The 23,349-nt window shown below is 40.2% G+C and overlaps 1 protein-coding gene across 1 annotated transcript in view; it reads left to right on the top strand.

The window, feature by feature from the left end:
• Nucleotides 1-23,349, top strand: part of RAPGEF5 (Rap guanine nucleotide exchange factor 5) — a 157,462-nt gene that overhangs the window by 41,282 nt on the left and 92,831 nt on the right. The window contains exons 7-8 of the mRNA XM_038128762.1: nt 4,244-4,292; nt 20,528-20,604. Of these exons, the coding sequence (XP_037984690.1) occupies nt 4,244-4,292; nt 20,528-20,604 (126 nt within the window). The remainder of the gene's footprint in view (nt 1-4,243; nt 4,293-20,527; nt 20,605-23,349) is intronic.

The raw sequence follows: 23,349 nt of genomic DNA, 5'->3' as shown, positions 1-23,349 counted from the left end.
TCACTAAATGTTTATGTATTTTGTACAAAATTAAACCATTCTGCTTTGAAGAATTCGTAATTGAAAATCCTGCTTGTGATACTCTTCACACCAGAATTTCAGAAGTGTGAAAAAACCCACAAAATCATCCCTAGCTCTGGCCCAGGACTAAAGCAGTCAAAGATTATTGTTGACTTTTTAATTGGAGATGCGAATCCCACTGCTGTCTCTTCTACTTTTCTTTTTGCTTTTCATGGAACAAAACATTTTTTTGGGGGTCAGACGAAAGTTTCTGTGTCAGCTTTTTTTTTCAGAAGGTTCCATTCCAAATTTTCAAATGTACACTGATTGTGAGGATCCAATCCAAGCAAAATTGGAGGAATCTGTGTGCCTAAAATATAAATTCCTCTTTTAATCTATCAAATTACGTGCTTATATCATATGCTCCATTACATGAGGCACCAACAAAACCATCAAACTTAAATTCTAATGGCAAGCCGTGCAAAATTTGCAAGCCGTGCAAAATGCCATTAGAAATACATTTGCATCAGATGATCTTTTTTGGTCATGAATTTTTAAAAAAATGCAATGATTGCTCATGGGTTGAACAAAAGCATTCCAGAGCTGTCATGCATCCCATGTCATGTCCCAAAGAGCAGCTTCATATTCAGTGTTTTGTGTGCTAAAAGCCGAACATGGTGGGATAGCTACGAGTGTTCCCACTGCAAAGCCTTTTTACCTCACCTTGTGATGGAACAGATGATGATATCAGGATGTTAATGAGGTGTATCTGGAAAGTAGTTTTCTGGTACTTTAAGGCATCAGCTGATATTACTTTTATTTAGAGCCCATTAAACTATCATAACTTGAGATGCAAAAATGTGAACCAGACTCTTACTGTTTTTCAAAACCCTGCTGTTTAGAGACTTCTGTTGCAGGATTTCATTTTGAGATTCTGTAAGGATTTGCACTTTGTCCCTAGATTTGAAGTCCTCCTTGGCACAATGGTATCTAGAATACTGTCTCAAAAATTACTATGGGCAGAAAAAAGAGAAAGGAAAAAAGGTGGTGTGCACTGTCTGCTAGATGCACAGTTATGTCCACTATGACAAAATGATAAAATTTGTGATAAGAGAAGAGCAGTAGTTGTCATTTACTTATTAAAATTCTCTATTCTTTAAAGACAAGATTCACTATATAAATGAGCCATTTGTACTTAAGCAGAAGTAGACCAGGGTGTCACTTTCTATGCATACTCTTCTGTTTTGCAGAAAGAAAACTGATTGAGATGTGGTAACATGCCAACTACCCACTCAAAATGTTCTTTTTCAGAATTTCATAATATTTCTGTAAATATTGTGTGGTGAACTGGCCTTTAAACTGAATCAGTTTTGACATCTGCAATGCTACTCAAATGGGATACTGTTTAGATAGTGCTAGCTTTTTAGCAACAAGCTGCATGTATAAAACATTTTTTAAAATTTAATATGTCAATATGGTAGGCATAGTTCTTGTTTATATGTTTTATTTTGTGTCTGAATTATCATTTTCAATGTGATGCGCAACTATCGATTTTGTCAAACAGGCAGTAACTGAAATCCTGTTAGGAAGAAGCATGATAATGGGTAGCATGTGTGCAGTGAGGAGTGAGTGTTATACATGGATTTCCACTGGTGTAATGATGCAGAGGAATTGCATGTCCAGCAGGGATGTCAAGTGCATTTATGCTAAAATGACAAAAGCATATACATTATGAAATCTAGGGGCACCACTCGAATCCAGAAGGATGTCAGCAGTACCAATTCTTTGTGACTGGACTGAATCCTATGAGAGGGAGCTCAGATTATCCTCATGGAACCCTTTGGTGAAGGACCTTTTGCTTACTGTTAACACCAGAGAAACATATTTTCCTCCTGCTTTATGTAAAGGGTTTTGCTCAAGTTAAGTAAAAGACCAGCTGCATTCCTGCCCAGCAGCAAACTATGAGATATTTAGCTTGACACAGACAAAATGTAGAAGCCCAGTCTTTTAATTATCTGTGATTTTAGCACTATATATCTATAGTGCCACCTCTACTATGCCACCTTATAAGCAAAAGGAGAACTGCAAATACAACTGCAAGACGCCACAATGCTGCCTTTTCTTTTGACAAGATGAGTTTTTCTTTGCAGCCATGGAGAGGTTTGCATTTCTTGAATGTTTGATCGGGTTAAGAGGTACATTTGCAATTGTTTCAGGTTGTAGGGATTCTTAAGGATAATCTTAGGATAATGTATTTATTAAATGTTAAAGATAAAAATAAGACATCAGTGAAATGCTTATTACTGTCAGTAACCTGTGACAATAGACCAGAATTGAGCCATTGACATGGGTACCTTCTGAGTTTAATGAAGGGTGAGGGTGTGAGAAGTGTAGCCATAAAAAGTCATGGTATTGTTGTTCGGAAACAAATTGGGCTTTTATTGAAAATCCTGTTCTTTATTAGATAGCTTGTATGTATTATTGTAATACTCGTGTATAGCAATTGCTGCAAGGAAGCACATGAATTGTTTTTCTGTTCTTTCCCATTTTACTTGAAGTTTATGCTTACATTATCCATGATTAATATTTCTCCAGACATGGGAATGAGTGTACAGGAAGGAAGGAAGGGAAGGTAATACTGCCAGCTTGCACAATTGTGCTGGAAACAGGATGACATTTAAGAAAACCATGGCACTGCCTTCATATTTTCTTGCTTGGAGTGGCAGAGAACTCTGCCCCTCTCAGTAGGGCAGCATCAAGGAATAGAAAAGATCCTTTTGCCTTGCAAGGACAGCAAAAAAATCCTTTTGGTCCTTTGCCACAAAGGAAAGAAGGATGCAAGCAGAGGAAGGATGTGGCCTCTGGTGTGACTGGCTTCTTCCACATGCAGAGTGTACTGCTGCGTGGCTCCTGGGGATCTGATCGGGGGTGCTGCAGTTACCATTGTACTGACATGCCCTGAGTGATTTTGTCTGTCTTTCTGCTCAGACCAGTATAATGCTAACTATTCTTCTTTCACATCTTCAAACTTCTCTTCAGAGTCATGACAGTGGGATATAGACAGTTGTTAGTAATTGTATTACTTTGGGAATCCTTTTTGGGCTTTGTGCCTTATGACTGAGCCACATGTCTTGAGAATGATGTTTGAAATTTCATGGCTCTCAGAAACTCCATGTCAAACCTCCCACTGCAGAATAGCCTTGAGCCTTGCCTAGGTCTGTTAGACAAGATAGCTAGTATGCACTGCTATCTTTGTGCAGAGAGGTAGGACAATCCCTAGGAAAAGTTGGAATGTGCCACATATATATATATATATATATATATATATATATATATATATATATATATATTTAATACTGAAAACAACCTGTCTTGAGAAAATTGGGGAAGTTGTAAGGTGTACGTAGCAGAGAGCGTTTGATGCTGTAGGCCAAGTGCAAGCAGCTGCAGTGGGACAGATGATGGCAGTGAAGAAGCAGGAAGCATAGGAATAATATTTAGAAAATTGATAGGAAAAGAAATTATATAAAAAAGGAATAGACTTATGGAGAGAAGTGGATGTTGAGTTGAGCTGGCTAAAGAGAGAATAGCTGGTCTATACAGAGAATATGAAGAATACAGAGACAGGAGGACGAGGAAGGGAGCTGGTTAGCATGGCAGGGCTGTGTACCTACAGGCTAGTGAGGGAGCCTGTAAAACTGAAAATAGCCCTGACTTCTGCATTTTCATCTCAAGTGAAATTTTGGTCCAGCAATTCTCAGCCATGCTACTAGGAGAGGTTGTTTCCTCCTAGAAGATCCAAAAAGTGAAGGTCAGTTATACACAGGAACCTCTGTCAAACCTCAGCATGAAGGACTTTCTTATTCTGGAGTCACACAATAAATCCAGCGTTACAGTGTGCTCATCAGAGGCAAAACAAATATGTAACAAGAGAAGGGAGAAGATTCAAGTGTGTACTTGTGAAAGTGATTATGCTGTGCAAATAAATTACAGGTCAGGCTACTGGATTGCCCACTCCCTAAGGAATGTGGGGTATTTACATGAAATTAAAGCCACCGAATTCCCAGCTGAAAAGGAGATAGATTTGCTAGGAAAACTGACTGTAGTTTCAAAACCAGGTATAATTCCACATGCAGTTGATTGCTGCAAAGAATTGATAGCTCTTATCTTACCAGTGTTGCATTTTGTTTTGTTTGACTGTGCTAGGAACTATAACCATTATTTTCTTTTCCTGATATTTTAGGTACAGAGAGAACTGGCTGCTGTTATTGCCTTGAAAGCAAGGAAGTCAGGTGAGTCAGGCTGAACTTCAGAGGGGTTTTTGTAATGCTGTTCCCTTTTGTCATTTCTTGAATTATCTGAATTGTCACAGCTGTCTTTTTAATATGGGGAAGAAAAGATAGTGATGGAGAATCTGTGTATACAGCACAATGCAATTACAGCTAAGCTTCTCTCCATCCAGCTCATTACATCTAACAACCTAGCAAATAAAATCAGTGTTACAGTAGAACTTAGGTCTCTTTCTGGCCAAAATCACTATTTTCTCTAGGCTTATACTCTATTTAAAAAAAGCTGATGTTTTTCTTTGACTTATATTTAAGACAAATAAGTTGGTAATCTTCCTTTTTTTTATCATCCACTATCTCATGCCATCATCTTTTCTGCCTTTTACTGGTCCAGCCAGGTGTTTTTCTTACTGCTAAAGCAAAAGGACAACTTCATGCACGAAGGTGTTCTTTCCTGCCTGTTCATCGGTATGGCTGGAGAGGCAAGTCTCTGATCAGGGCAGGAGCAGGGAAAAGGCAAAATTGGATGACTGGAAGTCTCTGACAGTAAAAGCACTGCCAGCAAATGCTGGTGCCACAGTGCAAAGGCACTGAAATATGTGGCCATCTCGGCTCCATCCGGGTTTGGTAGCACAGGCACTTCAGCAGGTAGAGTCTGCACTGCTGAGCAGGAGTGAAGGCAAGGAAGCTGTGTTTTCCAGGCACTGCACAGGAACCAACAGAACCTACTTGGCCAGATCTGACTCTTTACAGGTTAACTCTGTGGTGTCTTTGTGCAGTGTCTTCTGCACCAAGCTGAATGTATTTCTAAAGTAAAACAGAGGTGGAGTGGCCTTAAATTATTAGCATGTTCCCAAAGCCATTGAGGTCTTTGAGTGCATTTTCACTGAGCATCTCTTGCGATTTTCAGTGATTTTTCTAGAAATCAAAGTCACAGATCTTGTACTTCTTGAGCTATTTTCTGACTTGTTCATTGTGCTGCATCTCTATCAGTCTGTCTTGACTTACAAGTGCAGCACAAAATTTACTACACACATTCACAACACACAGCATGGTATCACAGACTGGAGATACCAAGAAAGTGTGGCTGGTGTACCTGCAAATATTTTCTTGTGAAAATGTAAGTATTAAAAAAATATTCTAGACATAGTTTGATGCTGTTTTTTTCTGGAAATAGAAGTACCCATGAGTTGTACCCCCACTCATCTATAAATGTAAATCTGTGGAAATGTAAATCTGTGGAAACACAAATGTGAGTGTGAATTCAGACCTAAATTGCTTCTGTGTGGAAGCTTTGCTCCTGAAAGTGCTGTAGTACTTTATGATGTCAACATCCCTCAGCTGCTCACCCTTACCTGGTGTCACCCCACTCCCACCTGACTTGTAATGGCTGAACATGGAAATGCTTCTGCTCTGGCTCAGTGCAAATGAAAACAGGTTATTTTAAAGAAGGGCTCAAGGTAATCCTTTGTTTTGCTGCTAAATGGGCTGAGCATGGTGCCATGTACTTTTACTTCCTGCTTATGGAAGTACAGTAAATCTCTCTGCTTTTAAACAGTTTTGCCAGCAAATATTACTACGACTACTAGCTATAAGTGGCAGTCTTTCCCCCAAAAGAGTTGTTTTTATCTTGAAGTAGTCTCCTATTTCCTTTTGGTGGATGGTTCTTAGAGTAGAAAATGGGGTGGGCATTGGATTAGGAATGAGGCGCAAGAGATGAAAATCCAAAAGGAGAATATCTCTTGGAGTCTCCTTTTAACTGGTGTAATTGCAATCCTCAATGAACAGGGAGAAGTATTTCAGTTAAAAATCACAGCCTTAAAAAAACCAATGCTCACTTATAGAGCTTTTCAGTGCTGTCCAGCCTTTCCTAATACGTTAATGTAAACACTTAAAATAGCTGTTTAGATCTGAACAAAAGATAACTATTTAGTCAGTTTAACTAGTGTGTGCTTGTTGTTGAAATTTGCATTTCTTTATGCTCCATCTTGGAGCCTGTAAAAAATGGGAGTATGATCAGGCATAACTGTAAGGTCTAATTTAAGTTAATGCCTTTAGTAAAGTAGGTGCAGAGTAAATTAGGGTGGTTGGTTATGCTCCTTTATTTTATTGCTGGTGGTTAAATTCACAGTGTAGCAGTTACTGTGAGTGATCAAGGTCTGGTCTGCTGTGCCTGGTGAAGTGAAGCACGTTTCAGGGAAGGTACTTCTGGAGATGTAAGCCACAGTATCCTTCAGAGATATTGTTCCTCTAATCCTCTCCAAGACTCCACATAATTCCAGGAAGTAAGCCACCAAAAGTCAGACAAAGAGTTTATTTTGGCTTGAAAAGAGTGGAACATGGCTTTTTGGGCCAGCTGCCCTGGGTAGCTTCCAGGCTGGTGTGAATGGCGTGGGAGCCTGGCTCATCCACCCTGGGATTCATGAGTGGGGAGGACAGGTGATGGGCATGGTCCTTACTTGCTGTCTGGAACCTGGCTGCCAAGGGTAATTGGTTCATTAATCAAAAGCTTTCCTAGAGATTAGCAGGCCCCCTCTCCCATTGGAAAAAAAAAAAAAAGGCATTTTTGCCTAATGCAAGGACTATATTATGTGTTCCTGAATTAGTTTAAGTTCTGGATGTACCTCTGCTCTTAGAGAGACCCTTCACAGTGATTTAATTGTACTAGCTGTTTTAAGTTTTTGCACTATTTGTCTAGAACTGCTGTGGTGATCACCATGTTAAGTTGCGTGGAAAGCACCACACAAGCACCTAAACACCACAGCTCCCTGTGCAAGAGGTGAAGAGCTTCCAAGTAGGAAGGTTTACTGTGTTTGGAGGGGGAGGGGACGAGTATTGCCTTTGGCTAAACAGTTTGTTTAAATTAAGCTTGGGTTTGCTACCTAGTACATGTATGTGACAGGTAGTAATTGCAACTATTACAGTTCTGGTTGTGGCAGAGATTTCCACACTATATTTGCTGACAAATACCGAGGTAGAGACCTGAGCCTGCTGTGGGGTAGGGCACAGTATCAAATTCTTGCTAGTGCAGGATCTGACTTGATGGGGAATGTCTGCTACCAGAAAACAAAACACCAGTAAGGGTGTGGGGTAGAATGCCTTTCCCCAAGAGCTGTTCTTCTGTTTTTACTGTGGTGTAGAAGAATAGGAGAAATTCATAAAACTGGCAGATGCTGAAGGAAAAATGAGGAACCTGAAAAATTAAAGACTTCTGTGCTGTGGGAAAAAAGCTCTGTTTTCATATTCCAGATGTGTACTGCAAGTATACCACTCTGATAACGAGGCATATGCTGACGGAGACATGCTTGAGAGCCTTCATGCAGAGGGAGCTCAGCACTTTTAGTTTCTTTACAAATAAAACTAAAGCAGGGTAAAATGAGTGTGTGTAATTCTGAAGTGTTGATGGACCTCGGTAACACTGATGACTTGAAATCACATTTATATTTCATTAGAATAAAGCTCTCATGATAAAGGTGACCTAGGAGGGGGTAATGAGCTTGTGCACTTCTCTGTGGCTTATAAAAATGCATTTGAAATAATTCTTGCCTAACCTTAGAAATAAATAGATTAAATGCTGCCTTCTGTCACTTGGTAAAAGGTCTTGGGGAAGCAAGTAACTGGAGCAGAAAGGAACTTTTAATTTTAGGCACTTGGCTTTAAATTGTTTTGTTTATTTATACCTTGCTGGCTTCTGATAGCTTCTGCAAATGTGCTGAAACCTAACACAAATGCAACCTCCCCTCTGAAGGTTTACAAGGGTTGGCATTTATCTCAATTGCTTGTCATGGCTCATGACATGTTTCTTATGTGTTCGAGATGGTAGCTAGAACAAGGATAAAAAGCAGCAAATAGCCTAAGGCGGGAGGCTTTAGCTGGTGGCAAAGCTACACGGGTACATGTGAACTGATCAAAACCTGTCACGTAGATGCTTTGTATTGCTGTTAATCCCATCCACAAACAAGATGCCTTGCATTTCTATGCACAAACCCATGGCATCACCCAGCAAATCCCTTTACAGAAAAAGGAATTTCTATAACTTTATTTGTGCAAAGGATCAATCGATAAGAGCATGGCTCTTGTCTTTATGTTTATGAATACAGGTGCTAATTAAGATAATAGCTGACAGGGTATGGATGAGGTAGGAAGATGGTGACTCAGCTTCTCCCCAGGCACTGCAGGAGCAGTGGCAGGTCTGTGGGTGCTTCTCCCTCCCACTGTGAAAGGCAGGGCAGCCACAAATGCCTAGAACTTGTGTGTGGTTTTTCTCCCCCTTATGAATGAGATTCAGGTTTCCACTATATAATTAGATACATTTTAGTCACGCCATTCTTGAATTAGCAAGCTCTATTGATTTTTTAATATGTCATTTACATTTTATTTCTAATAATGTATAATAATTTATATTGATATGGCTTTTGCAGTGTATTAGCTCCATATTTGAGATCTTCCGGATTGCCTCCACCCTATTCTTACATATATGTATGCATAGCCAGCCTTCCCCATCCTTTTGTATTGCTTCTGTCAGAACCTAACTGCCTATGTGATTTGCTTCGTATTTTTATTTTAGTGCAGGCGATTCAATATGAAGCAGTCACTGGGGCTTGAGCTTTGCCGACATGAATGAAAAGCAAGCTGTGAAGAGCTATTCCTTTTCCCAGGCACTGCACCACCTCTACAGCACTGCTGTCAGGGCTGATTGCGTGACTGGACTCAAACACACTGCAGGCAATGTCAGCCCGGTTAAACACATGAGAACAGTCAGGCTGGGTCAGGTTAAAAGTCCAGCCAGCCATGCTCCTACTGTGAGTGATGAGTAGGGAATGCATAGAGTAGAGCAAGTACAATTCTTCTGTGTACATAGTCAGCATCTACCAGCCTGTGATAGAGGGATTTTGCTGTACCCACTGTGCTGTGGTAGGTTACCCTTGCTGGACCTTTTCTCCATTAATTTATCAAATTGCTTTTTAAGCCTGCCTATACTCCTGACTTTCATCATCTCTTATGACAGCAAGTCTCACAATTCACATGTGTAGTGTAGTATGTTAAAACTTTTTTTTTCCTTGTTTTTTTTTTTTTTTTTAATGCATTTCTATGACCCTCACTCTGTTGTGATATAGCTCTTTGCTGACAGAGAGTGGTGAATAATCCATTCCCTATTTGTCTTTATGCTACTCAGAATTTTGTGCACATCTGTCATACCCCTGTGAGTTTTCTCATTTGCCGGCTGTTTCACCAGTCATTCCTCATACCAAATCTCTTCCATTAAATCTGATTATCTTTGCTACATCTATTATATACTTTTGAGTGTATGGGGCAGGCACAGCAGCATACAGTATAGCAGCAACACGTGCTGGAGTTGACACAAAGTGAGGGTGGCAGCTTCTTATCAGGGTGGAGAGGTGGAGGTGTGTGGGAAGGAACCCAGCAAGATACTTTTGGCACCATTAAGCTGTTTTATCAGCTTAGTTAACTCAGAAAACTGCATCTTTATCTTTCTGCCCATTTCCTCAAGTGGTACAAATCCTTCTGAGACTTCTCGGGAAATTTATTCTACTATAATTAGCAGAAGTTTTGTCATATGGTGCTACTGAATGTCCTATGCTATGTTATACATTTTCTTCACTTGTAGAAGTGTTTTTTATAGAAAATGAAAATCATTACAAATTTTAGTTATTTGTATACACACTTGAAAAATGACATAACAAATACATGATCAGAGGTCATTCAAGAATGGACCAGTTCAACATTGTGTGTAAGTTTCAAACATATTAAAGACTATTGAATTTATGTGTTTCATAACCAGGTATTAAATATCTTGGGAGTAAAACATGCATGGTTTGTTAGCACTCATGCCACTGAAAAAAGGCATAATGAGGTATGAAAAACCTTGGTCCTATTTACAGAATAAAGTGACACTCATGAGCCAGAGAGGTGTGCATTTTCCCTTGTGAAAAAACAGAAAATTTGAAGGGTGGGAAAAGAGTAAATCAGTAGGATCTTACTGCTTTTCTGTTCTCTTCATATCTCTTTTCAATAGGTTTTCTTACTTAAGTCGTACCTCATTCCATTACAACTTCCAGTTCCTCCAAGCATCCAGTTGTTTAAAGCAAGGTCTGAAATTAGTAAATTGTGTGGAATGAGAGTTCTTCTAAAAATTCTTCTACAAATTATACTTACAGGATTTACCCTGGGGAAATGGCCACTTAAAGTGAAAGTGCAGGACTGTTAGGTCATGGTGACTGTATCTTCACTTTTCCCCTGCCTGCTGAAATGTGATTCAAAATAAAAGCTTCCCCTGAAAACATAGCTAGCAATATTTTAAAAGTGACACTGTACTTTAGGGTCTTTCTTTAGGGTCTGTGATTTCAGGTCTTGAAGTAAGGGAGGTGATCTTGGTTTGTTCAGTCTAGAGAAGAGGAGGCTGAGGGAGACTCATGGTGCTCCCTCACGAGGGGGAGCAGAAGGGCAGCACTGATCTCTTCACTCTTGTGGCTGGTGACAGGAGTCAAGGAAATGGCCCCTCAAATGAAGTTGAGTCAGAGGAGGTTTAATTTGGATATCAGGAAAAGGTTCTTCACTCAGAGGTTGCTTGGGCACTGGAACAGGCTCCCCATGGAAGTTGTTAGAGCACCAGCTGATTCTGAGTTCAAGGAGCTTTGGGGCAATGCTCTCAGGCACGTGGTGTGATTCTTAGAGTGTCTTGCTCAGGGATGATCCTGATGGGTCCCTTCCAACTCAGCATAATTTATGTGTGATTCTATGATTTTAATCTAATGATTTTAATTTAATTCTATGATTTTAATTTAATGTTTGCTTCTTTAAGCAATCCTTTTAAAACATTTTGTGCCCTGTTGAAGGGAATCCCTCCTCCTAGGGGCTAATGGGGGTTACAATGATGTATTGCATCACATGGGATTCTTCCATTATTCCTGAGATCAAGCACACCCAGAAAATGACAGCATTTCAAAAGGGCAGGATCAGACCCCTTCTAGACCTGGGGAATGGTGCTCATTTGTGCCCACCCTAGGTGATGCTGGGGGTGGGAAATGCCCTGGACAGCATCAGTGAAAGGACTGCAGACTAACACTTACCAGCTGTTGTGTATTCAACAGCTGATATAGAGCAGAATGGACTCAGACTTGGAAAACGAAGGACAAGAGCTCTCTGCTGGGAATTGTGGTGAGAGAGATTTTGGCAGTTTATGGTTTTGTTTTTGCAGTTGTTGTAGAACCTTGGGCATAGTTTTTTCTGAGTGATCTAAGGTACTCACATAGAAGAAATCAGCAATGCAGAGTTATTGTGTCTGGGAAAGATATTTTGCACATATGCAAAAAGTGGCAGCACAGTAAGGTCGCAAAGACAGCAGATGTGCAAAAAAACAACCCCAGGTGAATGTTTTGTTTACTGGGGCTTTGGGAGAGGCATTTACAATGAATTCAGAGAATTTATTTATTCAGAGTCCTCTTTGTCTCCTGCTCCTTTCCTGGCCATGCCTGGGGGATGTTTCCATGGAATAGAGCCGTGTTTCACTTTTTGCCAGCCTGCTCAGCAACAGTCCATACCTCCTTGTTTGATCTGTTCCCAGCAGCCATTCTCTGATCATTTGATGGGGGTCTTTCTTCTCCATCCTTCCATCATCTCTTCTCAGACAAAACTGTTATAGGTACATTCACTACCACGTGATTTTTTGTTTTATTTTAAATATTATGCACATGATATGAGAACAAATATCTACAATTACTGGATAAAATTTAAAACTTTCTGTATTCAACCATCAAATGGTTCCCCTTGAGCTGCAATTGGTACAAAACCCCTTGATTTTGTCTGTTCCTGTAGTAATCCTACAGCATTTTCATATAATTTTTCACTTTTTTTTCTCCTTGATAAGAAATATGACCTCATATGTTCACAAGGTGAGTATAAAATGTGGCTTTATCTTTGCATGCATCACAAAGGGCCAGGCATTGAAAACCAAATCTCCTCTGGCCACATGAATCAACAGTAGTTGTTTATCTATTAAAAAATTCCTGTCTCGTTTAGCCAGAGGTGTTTTACAAATTTTGTTGTTCAAATGCACCACTACCTTGCATCAAATATGGACCTTCAAAGACAGATATAAGAACCTGTCGCTTTGGTTCTTATAAATAAAATAAACAGAAGTTCCTAACAAAACCAGTTGTACAATAATGTGAAATGACCATTATTGGTCATTGAGCTGGGAAATATTGGTGGCTTTTCTTGGTACACTCCTTTTTTAATTTATAATGACTATATAATGTAGGCAGACCTGAGCTTCATTTAAACTAAAGTTTGTCCTTCCTGTGGCCATTTAGAAGCTGTGGGAAGGAACGGCGCCTTAATGGTGATCAGCAAGACCAAATCTACATTGCCATCCTCCTTTCTTACCACAGTGGCTTTGCTCTGTTTAGATTGCAGATACCTACCCTTGCTGTTATCTGTTCCTTTTGATAAACTCTGAAATGAGAGGAAATGCTCTTGCATCATTTTCTGGAGTCCTGTTTCCTATTTGAGATTTGAGAAATGGCTTGTAGCACTAGGACCCTTGGGAACTTCTTTTTCTGCATGGAAACTAATCAGAATAATGAGTACCCTCTGTGCAAATTCAATATTAGTTCTACACCTAAGGTCAAGAAGAAGTTAATGACTATTTTTTAAGTACAGAATTCAGTTATGAGACCAACATTACATTTCACACTTTCATAATTGTAAAATAAAATGCTGGAGTAATTTATGTTAAATTGATTTAAACTACAAAGCATAAATATCATAGCATCCCAGATTAGGGTTTGAGAGAAAATGGCATCGTTGTCATTTGTGCAACAGTTCATTCATTGATTTACAAGTACCTTTATTCCATCTTGTGCTTGCTGTGCTTTTTACATACAGAGGTGCTGAACAATGCTGTAATCGGGGAGTCTGTCTCTAATAATTTTTGCATTTTCTTTGTTTCTTTAATTAGCTGATTTACTCAGCTGATTGCACAGCTGTCTGGGCAACACCCCCCCAGGGGTCTGCCAACTGTTTCAGAGATATGTAATGTACTCAGTGAAGGGAAATCTGCATGATAATTTGCATGTATATATGCAGAAGTAGCGGGAAGGAATAAGGAAGCTCAAAGGCAATTTTTGTATTGCTAATAAAAGGAAACATGTTAAGATGAGCTTAAAAAGCTCTCTCTTTTCAGTAATTTCTGAGAAAAGATTACTCTTTCATGGTAAATAAGGAACCAATTCTCTGTTGGAAGATTTTGTTCCTGGGATTATTGCTCTCTTACAAGCAGCTTTTGGGGATTTCAGAGATACTCAGTGCTTGTTAGTTTTCCCCTTTGGTTTGGAAACAGAACCTGGAAAATGCAGGAATATGCATGAGGATGTGGTCTGGTCTAAAATGGTCCCCAAATCCGAGGTTTGCAAAGCATTTACTCGCTGCTCATCTTCTTTTCCATTGCTCAGCACTAGTGCTCCACATAGCCTAGAGGATCTGGCTTTTAGTTTCCCCAGTGGTGTTAGAATGAGCTATTCATTTTTTTCCACTCTGATAAATTAATAAGCATCAGCAAACATTATAACACTGTCAAACAGCTCAGAGCTGCCATAGTAACCAACCTCTCTAGAGTTCACTGTATACCCTCCACAAAGAACAACAAGGGATAGCACAAGTTCCATTGTTCAAAATAACAGTAAAATTTTCAAAAATAATGAAATTAGCTTAGTTATATGATAAAAAAAATGAAATGGGGGGTTGTGTTTTTTCTTAAAAGCTTCATGCCAGCAACTTCCATTGGAAAAAATCCTAAACAAACAAAAAACACCACAAAACAAACAAACAAAAACCACCAAACAAACAAACAAACTCCCCCCCCCCCAAAAAAAAAAAAAACATAAGAGAAACGAACATTCTTCTTAAAAATTTGGAATAAAAGAAGAATCTAGAAGTTGTGAGCTTCTCAGCAGCTGACAATAAATCAACTGGTGCAGGCTGCTGGCAGTTCTGGAGCCTTCTCCCCGGGGAATATGCTTGCAGATTCCTGAGGTCTTGCTGGTTTGACAGGGACCAAAAAACTCCCACAACAGGCTATAACCATCCAACAGGGATGAGGCAGTGAAAGTCTGCTGGCTTGTCAAATAAACGAAGCCCCTGTGTCCAGAAGTAGTCTCTTTTAACTCTTCCAAGGTGGGAATATGTCTCCTATCTGTAGACAGCACGTAGGTGCTTTTTACTTACTGGCTAGATAAAAGAGATTCATACATGAATTGTGATCACAGAGTACTGAAAAGACTGAAACCATACAAAGGGCAGACTAGTTTGATGTTCTAGGATGTTAGCAGGTTAAAGAACAATACTAAATAATAAATTAATGTCTGCATTTGAAATGAAGGAGCATCTCTGAGTACATACGCGATGTAGCCTTAGGGGTGACCGAGCTTTGAATGGCAAACAGAGCTATCTGTGGTGGGGCTGTGGGGACAGTGAAGTCCCCATGCAGCCTGTGCAGTCCCAGGTGAGCCTGGCAGTGTTTGTGCAGCTGGAATCCCCCACGCTCAGCTGGGAGGGTTTGCAAGGGGCTAAGCGAGTTTGGTCTTAGGAGCAGCCTAGGGCAGTGCAGAAGCATGTCTGCTGAAGGTGGTTTATGGGCTCTTGTCCCCAAAACTCAGGCAGTCCTATTCCCAAAGATGGATTTCACAGCAAGCTGAAGGGCTGCAGCTGGAGTTGTGTGGCACAAGGGGTCTGGCAGCAGCGTTACCTTGAGGGGTGTCCTGTCCCCCTGTCTGCTGCCTGGGTGCTCTGTTCTCAGCCAGGTTGGTAGTAATTCTTTGCCCATCCACAAATCCCAAATGCCTGATGGTAGCGCAGAGGGGGAACAGTCAGTGCAGGGGTGGGACAGCCAGCACTGCTGGGGAGCTAAACTGGAATGGCCATGTGGGTGCCACCCAGAGCCAGCTGCTTACAGATGGGCAGATCTCCTTGCCTGCTGTTCAGCAGCCAAATGGTTAACTGTGATGGCAGTCCTTTCTTAAGCATTTAAATAATTAGCTTTCACAGTTAACACCCTATTAAGCCAAAGGAGGAAGTTCACACCTCTCCTGGTGTTATTGTTCCAGTCTGGCTGGCTGCAGCAGCGGAATGACGCTAGAGCCTTGGTTTGTGTTGAGAAGGTTATCTTTGCAGCCAGAAGGGGTAGAAAGAAGAAATTTCATTTATAGAAAAGGAAGAAAGCACAATAAAGCAAAGCCTCTGGGAAGATTACAACGCTGTGGGTTCCAGGATTTGCTTTATGTGTGGATTTTTTTAAACTGTCCTTCCCACTTTCAGTTGGGCAAATGATTCTGCTATAATGAACAAGACGAAGCATCAAAATGAAATAATGTGCTTTGTAATATTATGTGACTTTAAAAAAATCTTACTCATCAAATGTAATTAATGTCATTAATTACCTTCAGGTTTGTGGCATAAAGAAGGGTGTGTCAAGGAGGCACTGCTCTGTAGGTAACCTTGGCAGATTCTTCATAGGCAGGAGGAGGTCTGTAGTGCTGCTGGTGTCTGTTACCCTGGCTGGATGCCAGCCTGTCTTGCTAAGGTGGCCCCTTTAGCCTGTGTGTTGTGCTCCTTGATGCTGGGAAGACAAATTCCTTCCAATGCCTTGAATCTACACTAAGTGGCATGGCTGTAAAAGCAGGGGGAGCAGAGTTGGTCGGTTCCAGTGTGAGCAATGGTTATGTTCCCTTGCCTTTCACACCCCCGTGTGATGGCTGATTCTGCTGTAGTAGCAGGTACAAAATGATTTCTTTTGGTTTCTTATTTCTTGATTATTTTTTTCTTCTGATTTAATAATCTGAAATGGAATTACTAAAGGACAAACCTCTTCCCCAGAAGAATTCTCTGTCCTAACATAAGTTTACAGAAGAATCTACTAGCAAAACCTCAGCTCTGCTCTGTGGGGCCACAAGGAACTCAGATCAGATGATGGCCTTTGTGATCCTTAAATGACCATAAAACATCAAAATCCTGAATTCCCTAGACTAATCTTCAACTGGACGTATTTGAACTGCACATTAGCAAGCTAATGCTCGTTTGACTTTATTTTTTTTTTTTTTTTTTTCATTCATGGTGACTTTTCCTCCAAAGGAGAAATGCTGCAGGTAGAAAAGGGAATTGATCACTCTACATTTGTTTGTATTTTTTCCTGTCTCAGGTCTCAAGCCTGAACCCAAACATAACATTAAATGGATACATATAAATCAGGGTAAACTACTTTTGCTTTTCCCCTTTATTGCTGCTTTGTAAAATGTGCTGAGATATTTGGATCAGGGAGCAAAGCTGGATTTATGGTGGTGGAGAAGGAAATGTTTGGCTCAGCTCCAAATTTCACAACTTTTTTTTTGTATGTACAATTCCAGAATCAGCATTTGCCTGGGAAATACTTTCCCATCCCACCCTAAGCTTCCACTTGCTTTTCTTATGGTTGAATTTGCAATGTCTATTTTTTTTTTTTAATCAAAAAATAAGTGGCCAGCTAACAGTAAGTAGGAAATTATCCTTGAATTCTTATATTTTATGACAGAACTTGTATTGCTTGCACAAAAACCCATGAGAGCAGTGGCTGGGCAAATTCAAGGAATGTCTATAAGTTGTTATGGGGTTAGGAGGCATATTGGGTCCAAAAATACTGCAATCAATTTCTTTCATGTATGTGATGGCCGCCAGTAACATAAATTTCTAAAGATACCAGAATATTTTAAGAAATATGTGGGTTTTCTCTGGTTTATAGACAAAACACACAGTAACCTTTTCCTACAGAAACCAAGGAAATATAATTAGGAGTTGTTGCTTATCTGTTTGGCCACTTCAGCCTTCAAGGGACGGTGTTCTTGTGATGGGAAAAAGGTATGAGATGGTGTGATTCCTTGAGTGTTGCTCCCTGGGTGAAGTTAAATGGTTTACTTGTGGCTGGTCCTTATGGATTTGGATAAGAGGCAAGGAGGACAAAAAAAAATCAAGTTTGTGATGGAAATTTCATGAAAAAGAGGTCAAATGCTTCTTTTCTCCCAAGAGAGTTGCAAGAACGTCAGTGTGAGGTCTGTTGTTTTTTTTTTTTCCTTTAAGAAAATATTTACTACTTCTTTTCTACATTCCTTACACAGTCTAAACAACATTGAAGCCAAGGAGAGTTGGGTCTGGATGATAAACTTATTCAGGTTTTTTTAGAGTTGAGTTGTGAAATTGCTGACAAAAAAACTTTTCCTTTCTTTTTATTTTTTTAAGCCATTCACTTACAGTGCACTTAACCTGAGCCAATTTTCTCATCATCTTTAAAATTGCTCATGTTAAAATCATTCAGCACTCAAGGATAGCTATATTCATTGGGGGTTGTGGACATACACCCTATTTTTCTTCCCCTTTATGCCAGGTAAGTGATCTTGCTGCCCTCAGTTCTGGGTGTTTGCTGCTTGTCACTGTCTCCCTGGCCAGACACCATCCTCTCACCTGCCCTCCCAGCCAGGTCAGCCAGAGATGCTGCTCCCTGAATGTCTGCCTGTTCACTTTGGTTGAAGATGCTCTGGGGTGTTCGCCCTGGCATTGGGCAGGGAAGGGGACACTTGTAATTGAGGTCTGTGACAAGAAGCCAGTTGGCAGGCACTAACCTTTTCCCCTGGCACAGCTGTTTGTGGAGCGCCCATCTGCTCAGGAGTGTGGAAAAGCTGGCTGGATCAATGTAAATCACTTAAACCTCGACTCATGGCCGTGTTACCAGCAAGGTGCCACTCCTCTAAATGCCATGATTAATAGCCAGAGTCTGGGGGGATATTTTGCCCATGAGTGCCCACAGCAAACTGATTATAGAAGAAATCAGAAAATTGAAAGGGGAAATGTTGCTAACGCAGACTTAACAATTTGAGAAATTGCTCAAACAACCAATTTTTAGCATTTGTTAATGCCTTCTGGCATTGCAGCACTCCTGTCTCGGGCAGGTTGTTCTGTAGGGGTCAGCAAATCAATGTCCTGAATGCTCCATGTCTCCCACAGTGCCAGTGGGTAGAACAGGGTCATGCACGTGTGGGACTGTGCAAGAGGATGAGGCAGCTCTTGGGGAGGAAGGCTGGGAGGTGGGTTACACAGGAAGGTACTGCACAGACCCCCCCAGCCTGGCTGGGTAAAGTAGGTTGCCTTTAGAAACCCTGCCCTGCACCAGAAAAGCAGGGGTCACACATGGCTGCTCAGGCCATCCCTCTCATTACTGGGTCATTATGTTGTTCCTTTTCCAGGCTGGGGCAGAGATATGCCACAATATCCCAAGAGTGTTTTGGTTTTGCCTAGCTTTAAATATGCTGGGATCTAATGCCTATTATACATACTGTCTGTTTGTTGCAGCTACAGTCTGACCCCAGTTTCTCAGAATTCACCTTGCATTTCAGAGGTTTGCTGGTAAAATGATGCCTGCAAACCCAATGGTGAAGATTTATGTCAGAAATCTGACAATGGATTTCAAAAGATCCTGTAATGGAATAAACTGTATTGACAGAATGACTTATTTCCCCTTTTATAATTACATTTTTATTACCTTTTTTTTTTCAATAGCATAATGTTGGGAGAAGAAACAAAATTATATCCTATATGGCATAGCAATATCAGCAGCAATCCTGCCTAAGAAAAAATAAATCTGTACAATTTATTTTAGAGGTCAAGAACAGTCCAAAGTTACTTTTCTTTTAAGTTGCTAGATGCTGCCTAAATGTTAGGCTGCCTTTTGTCTGCAGCAGACCCAGGGCACCCATGCAGACACACCAAGCTGGACCTCATGGCTCACGTTAGGTGTATGAGCTTGGCCATGGTAACCTGGTTATGTCTGGAGATTCGGGCTGAGGATTGCATAGGTGAGGATGCCTGGGGGAGGTGGTACTGCTACCTGCCAGCCCTTCTCCTGCTCCTTTTGCTCATCAATCAAATCCTGGGCTGCCTCAGCTCGCAGACATAGTTTTAAGGCAACACAGGGCTGGTGATCCTTGTCTGAATTCACTGTGCTGTGGGCTGTGGCTGTTCACATGCAGCCTGATGAGCAGCTCAGGTACACAGAGGCAAAGGAGAGAGGAGGTGGGCAGGAGGAAGTGCACCAGCTCAGCCCTCCTACCCATCCATCAAAGCCATGAGCCATGGGGTGTTTTTCAGGAAATAGATATGACAGCTCTGCTGCTTCAAGGACACTTCTGGTGTCACAAATGCTGTGGCTGAACCAGGAAATCACTCAATATGTACTCAAGATCAAAGATATTTGAGTGTGGTTCTTCTGAGGTGCTGTGTACAGTATAAGGTAAAGTCACTTTGCGTGTGTTTCATTGGGTCTGACTCTCCCAACCTGTCACATTTCAGAACATCTGAGGGCTCAATGTCCCACCAAAATACAGCAGGTGGCTGTGCTGACTGAAAGGGTAGCTTGGGGGATAGACAGTAAAACTGCCTATACATGAAGCTGTTTACAATACAGAAATCTGAGGTGTTCTTTCATAAGATCTTCCTTGTTTCTTTAGCTGGATAAACTCCTAGCTCTGGTTTTGACCATTCAGGGGATTGAACAAGTTTGATACAAAACTTAAAAATTTAGCAAAACTTGTTGCTTTTAAGTGATTTAAGTCAAGTTAATTGGGCAAGGTTGCTGGTTTCTTCTATTGTGCCGCAACAAAGAACTTTTGGTAAAACATCTGCTCCCATTTATTTCTGGAGATGATTTTCATGGCTAGTGGTGACATTTGTTAAGATTGACATCACTTTGCTTACAAAGAATTTTCCAAGTCTGAGGTGAGGGATAAATCTGCTTATTTTGTTTAGTCTGACCTGACCTTCTGCAATATAATGGAAGAAGAGGGAGACCTTATTTTTTTTATTGTTTAGGAGTCGTGATATCTTGTTACAATGTATGGAAAAATTGAGTTCCCTTAAATGTCATTGTTTTATCAGGACTAACAGTAGCATGACTATAACTATTTAGTACTGGATTTTACTGCCTGGGGAAAAATAAAACATGCTGTATTTAGCATTTTTCCAAACCCAGTAAGGTGTACCTTATAGGACCTGTCCAAAACCTCTGCAGGAGTTTACTAGAATGCTAAAGTTTAAACATTCCTTGAATGGTCATCCTATTTGACCTAAAGTGGGCCATGCCACTTTGCTGCTTTTTGTCATTTAAACCTGCCTGCTTCCAATATATTCCTCTTTCTTATTTTCAGCAATTCATCAAAATGAAGAAAACAGCAGTCAAGAAATAAGAGGACTAGAAGATCCCAAGGATACCTCTGAGGCACAGGTACATGTGTAAGATTGATGGAGTCTTGGGAATGTTTCCAGATCTACAAGCTGAAGAACTGCTTTCAATAGCTCTGGGAAATGGATTTTCCTCAATGTTCTGTGCAGGGAGCATGTAGGAGGGAGCAAGTCTGCTGGATCTAATCTTATGTGACTATTTAGAATAAGATTGATGATTATTCTGGGAATTAGTCCCATGATGTTGCAATTGGACAGCATTCTTCAGCTATCTTTCTGCTCCTTTTAGATAATACACATAGCATATACCAGATGTGAAAGAAAAATGAGATGTATTTTCGGAGGCAAGGGCATATGACATTTTGATTGAATTTTAATCACTGTAAGTAGACATGCAATGAAATAGGGATACTTATTAGCCACTCAAGTGCAAGCAACAACCTTCTTCTTTTTTTCCCTAACTGCCCTCATTTACAACCAAAGCAGATTTCTGGATATTGCTCAGAACAAACTAAACTGCCTTTTAGAGTATTTTATTGTGGGATTGCTTACCTTTTTAATTCTGTGAATCTTTTTAGATTAATCTGCAATTCATTCCATCATTCCATTCGTGCGTTCAAGCTGTGCAAGTGTAACTGTATTGCTCATTGTACTGGTACTGATTATTGCTTTTAATTTAAAATTGATTTTTCCCAGTCTTGACTGTTTTTTTCTCCTTCTATTTCTCTTGCAAATGTTATGTTCCCCACCAGTTGCCACCTTTTCTCCTTCCCCTATATGCAGCCTGCAGTTCCTGCCTCTGATTTATCTCCCTAACATCTTGCCAAACTGAAAAGTTGTGTGCAAGAAAGACAGGATTTATGCTGATGTCTGTGAGCAAGCCTAGCTGAAAGGGTGCAAGCCACGTAGCCAAGAGTGCATTACAGAGATATAGGAAGGACCCAAAGGGAAATACTGACCTCACTGCACAATAAGTTTAGATTTCTGTTTTTTCATTGGATTTTTTTGGGGGGAGAGAGAAGAGGAAGGATTTAATGTATTCTCAGTTCTACTTAGTTGCTGTGGTTATTAGTTTTTTGAAAATATTTTTTCCCATTTATGACATAGACAATGCACATGCGAGGCTCCTATGTAGCCAGCTAATAAGATTACCCTGAAGTAATTATAAAAACTCATAAAAATATATTATTGGGGTATTGATTCACCCAGATTCTAATTGACTGGAAACCAGCTTCTAAAATTTGAAAGACTATGAAACACATTTAAAATTGTACAATTATTAAATGAGCAGTTAACAAAAGTGTTCCTGTGCTCTGCTGGGAGGAGAGCAGGAGTGTTATCAAAGCAATGTTTGCTCCAGTTTGTTAGCATCATCAAAAAGACATCCAGTGAAGGACAAATACAGTTTGTTTTAAAGGAGTGAATTATTTCTGTTCACTTTAGTGGGACTATGCATATGACTGGAGCAAAGCAAGGGATCCTGTCTTTTGAGGCAGTGGCACATGGTTTTAAGTTTTCAGGTTCATTAAAGGTGAAGCGAGTAATAATTATATTTTTTTCACCAGCTACAGAAAGAGAGGGAGGTACAGTGAAAGAAAACCAAGCCACCACAAACCTTCTGTTAATAGAATTAAAGAGTGTGGTGCCTGCTCTAAACCCTGGTGCCTGCTCTGTGGGAGAGAGGCTTGATTTACACTTGAGTTAGTTGACAAAACTGGTAGAAGTGTGGAAAAAATGGCAAGGGATTTCTAAAAGCAAACATGCTGTAAACAATGTAAATTATGTAGATAAAAGATTCCATCTTGTCTTCCTAGGGATGTGTTAATTCACCTCTGTATCATTGCTAGATGCTCATTTATGACGTATGCAGAGGGAATATTTTCCAATGGATATGCTGAAACAGAAAGAATGTTGTCAGCATCTTCCTCTTTCCACCCTCAAGAGTGACTAATTTGCTTTCATTTCCATTAAACTTTTTAAGATTTCATTTCAAATATTACATAAACACACAATTATAGTAATTTTGAGCCATGAATGGTAGTAAAACTTTACCATAAGGTACATTCTTTTATCATTCATTAAGGTAAAGCTAGTTAAACTATGCAACTTTTTGATTTTCACCTTCACATGTTAGTAATTGTATCTGTTTTGGTCTGCACAAATTAGAGGTCTAAGCACCAACAAGGGTTTTGAAGAATGTGTGCCTGCACAAAATGAAAATCAAAATTGTGCTTTGCAAGTAGGGTGACTTGCCTTTACCCTTTTGTCTAGCAGCTTCCAAAGTATTGCCTGAAAATTAAATTTGTATTGAGAAGTGAAAATGACCAGTAATTGGAGACTGTCAACATTTTCCTAACCAGGTTTTAGGAGCTGTCATAAATTAATTATTTAATTGTTGACCTGGATGTTTTCTTACAAGTATTTAGCAGAAAGATTTGTAGCGGAAAATCAGCATAAGTGAGGAAACTAGAACTAAAAGTAAAGGAGTCATAGTTTTTTTCTTAATTGTGAAAAGACAGGTTTAGTCTTTTGTGTTTCACATGCAGTCTTTACTCCCAGAGCCAAACATAAGCAATTAACTTAATAATACCCTAGACCTCCCAGAAATTTCTACTTGGGGGTTATTGTAGGTCATGGACTACCTTCTCTGCCACATGTCCAGGTTCCAGCCAGGACAGGGTTAGTTCTTGCAATAGCCAGGACCCAGAGTTTATTCTATACCACCTCCCATTATTGGTGGGGGCAGGGGAAGGGATTCTCTTCTAGGCTGGGATATTGTGGAGGAGGG

The sequence above is a fragment of the Motacilla alba genome, chromosome 2, assembly GCF_015832195.1.
Source record: "Motacilla alba alba isolate MOTALB_02 chromosome 2, Motacilla_alba_V1.0_pri, whole genome shotgun sequence".
Taxonomy (NCBI): Eukaryota; Metazoa; Chordata; class Aves; order Passeriformes; family Motacillidae; genus Motacilla; species Motacilla alba.
This window is presented reverse-complemented; position numbering and strand designations above follow the sequence as displayed.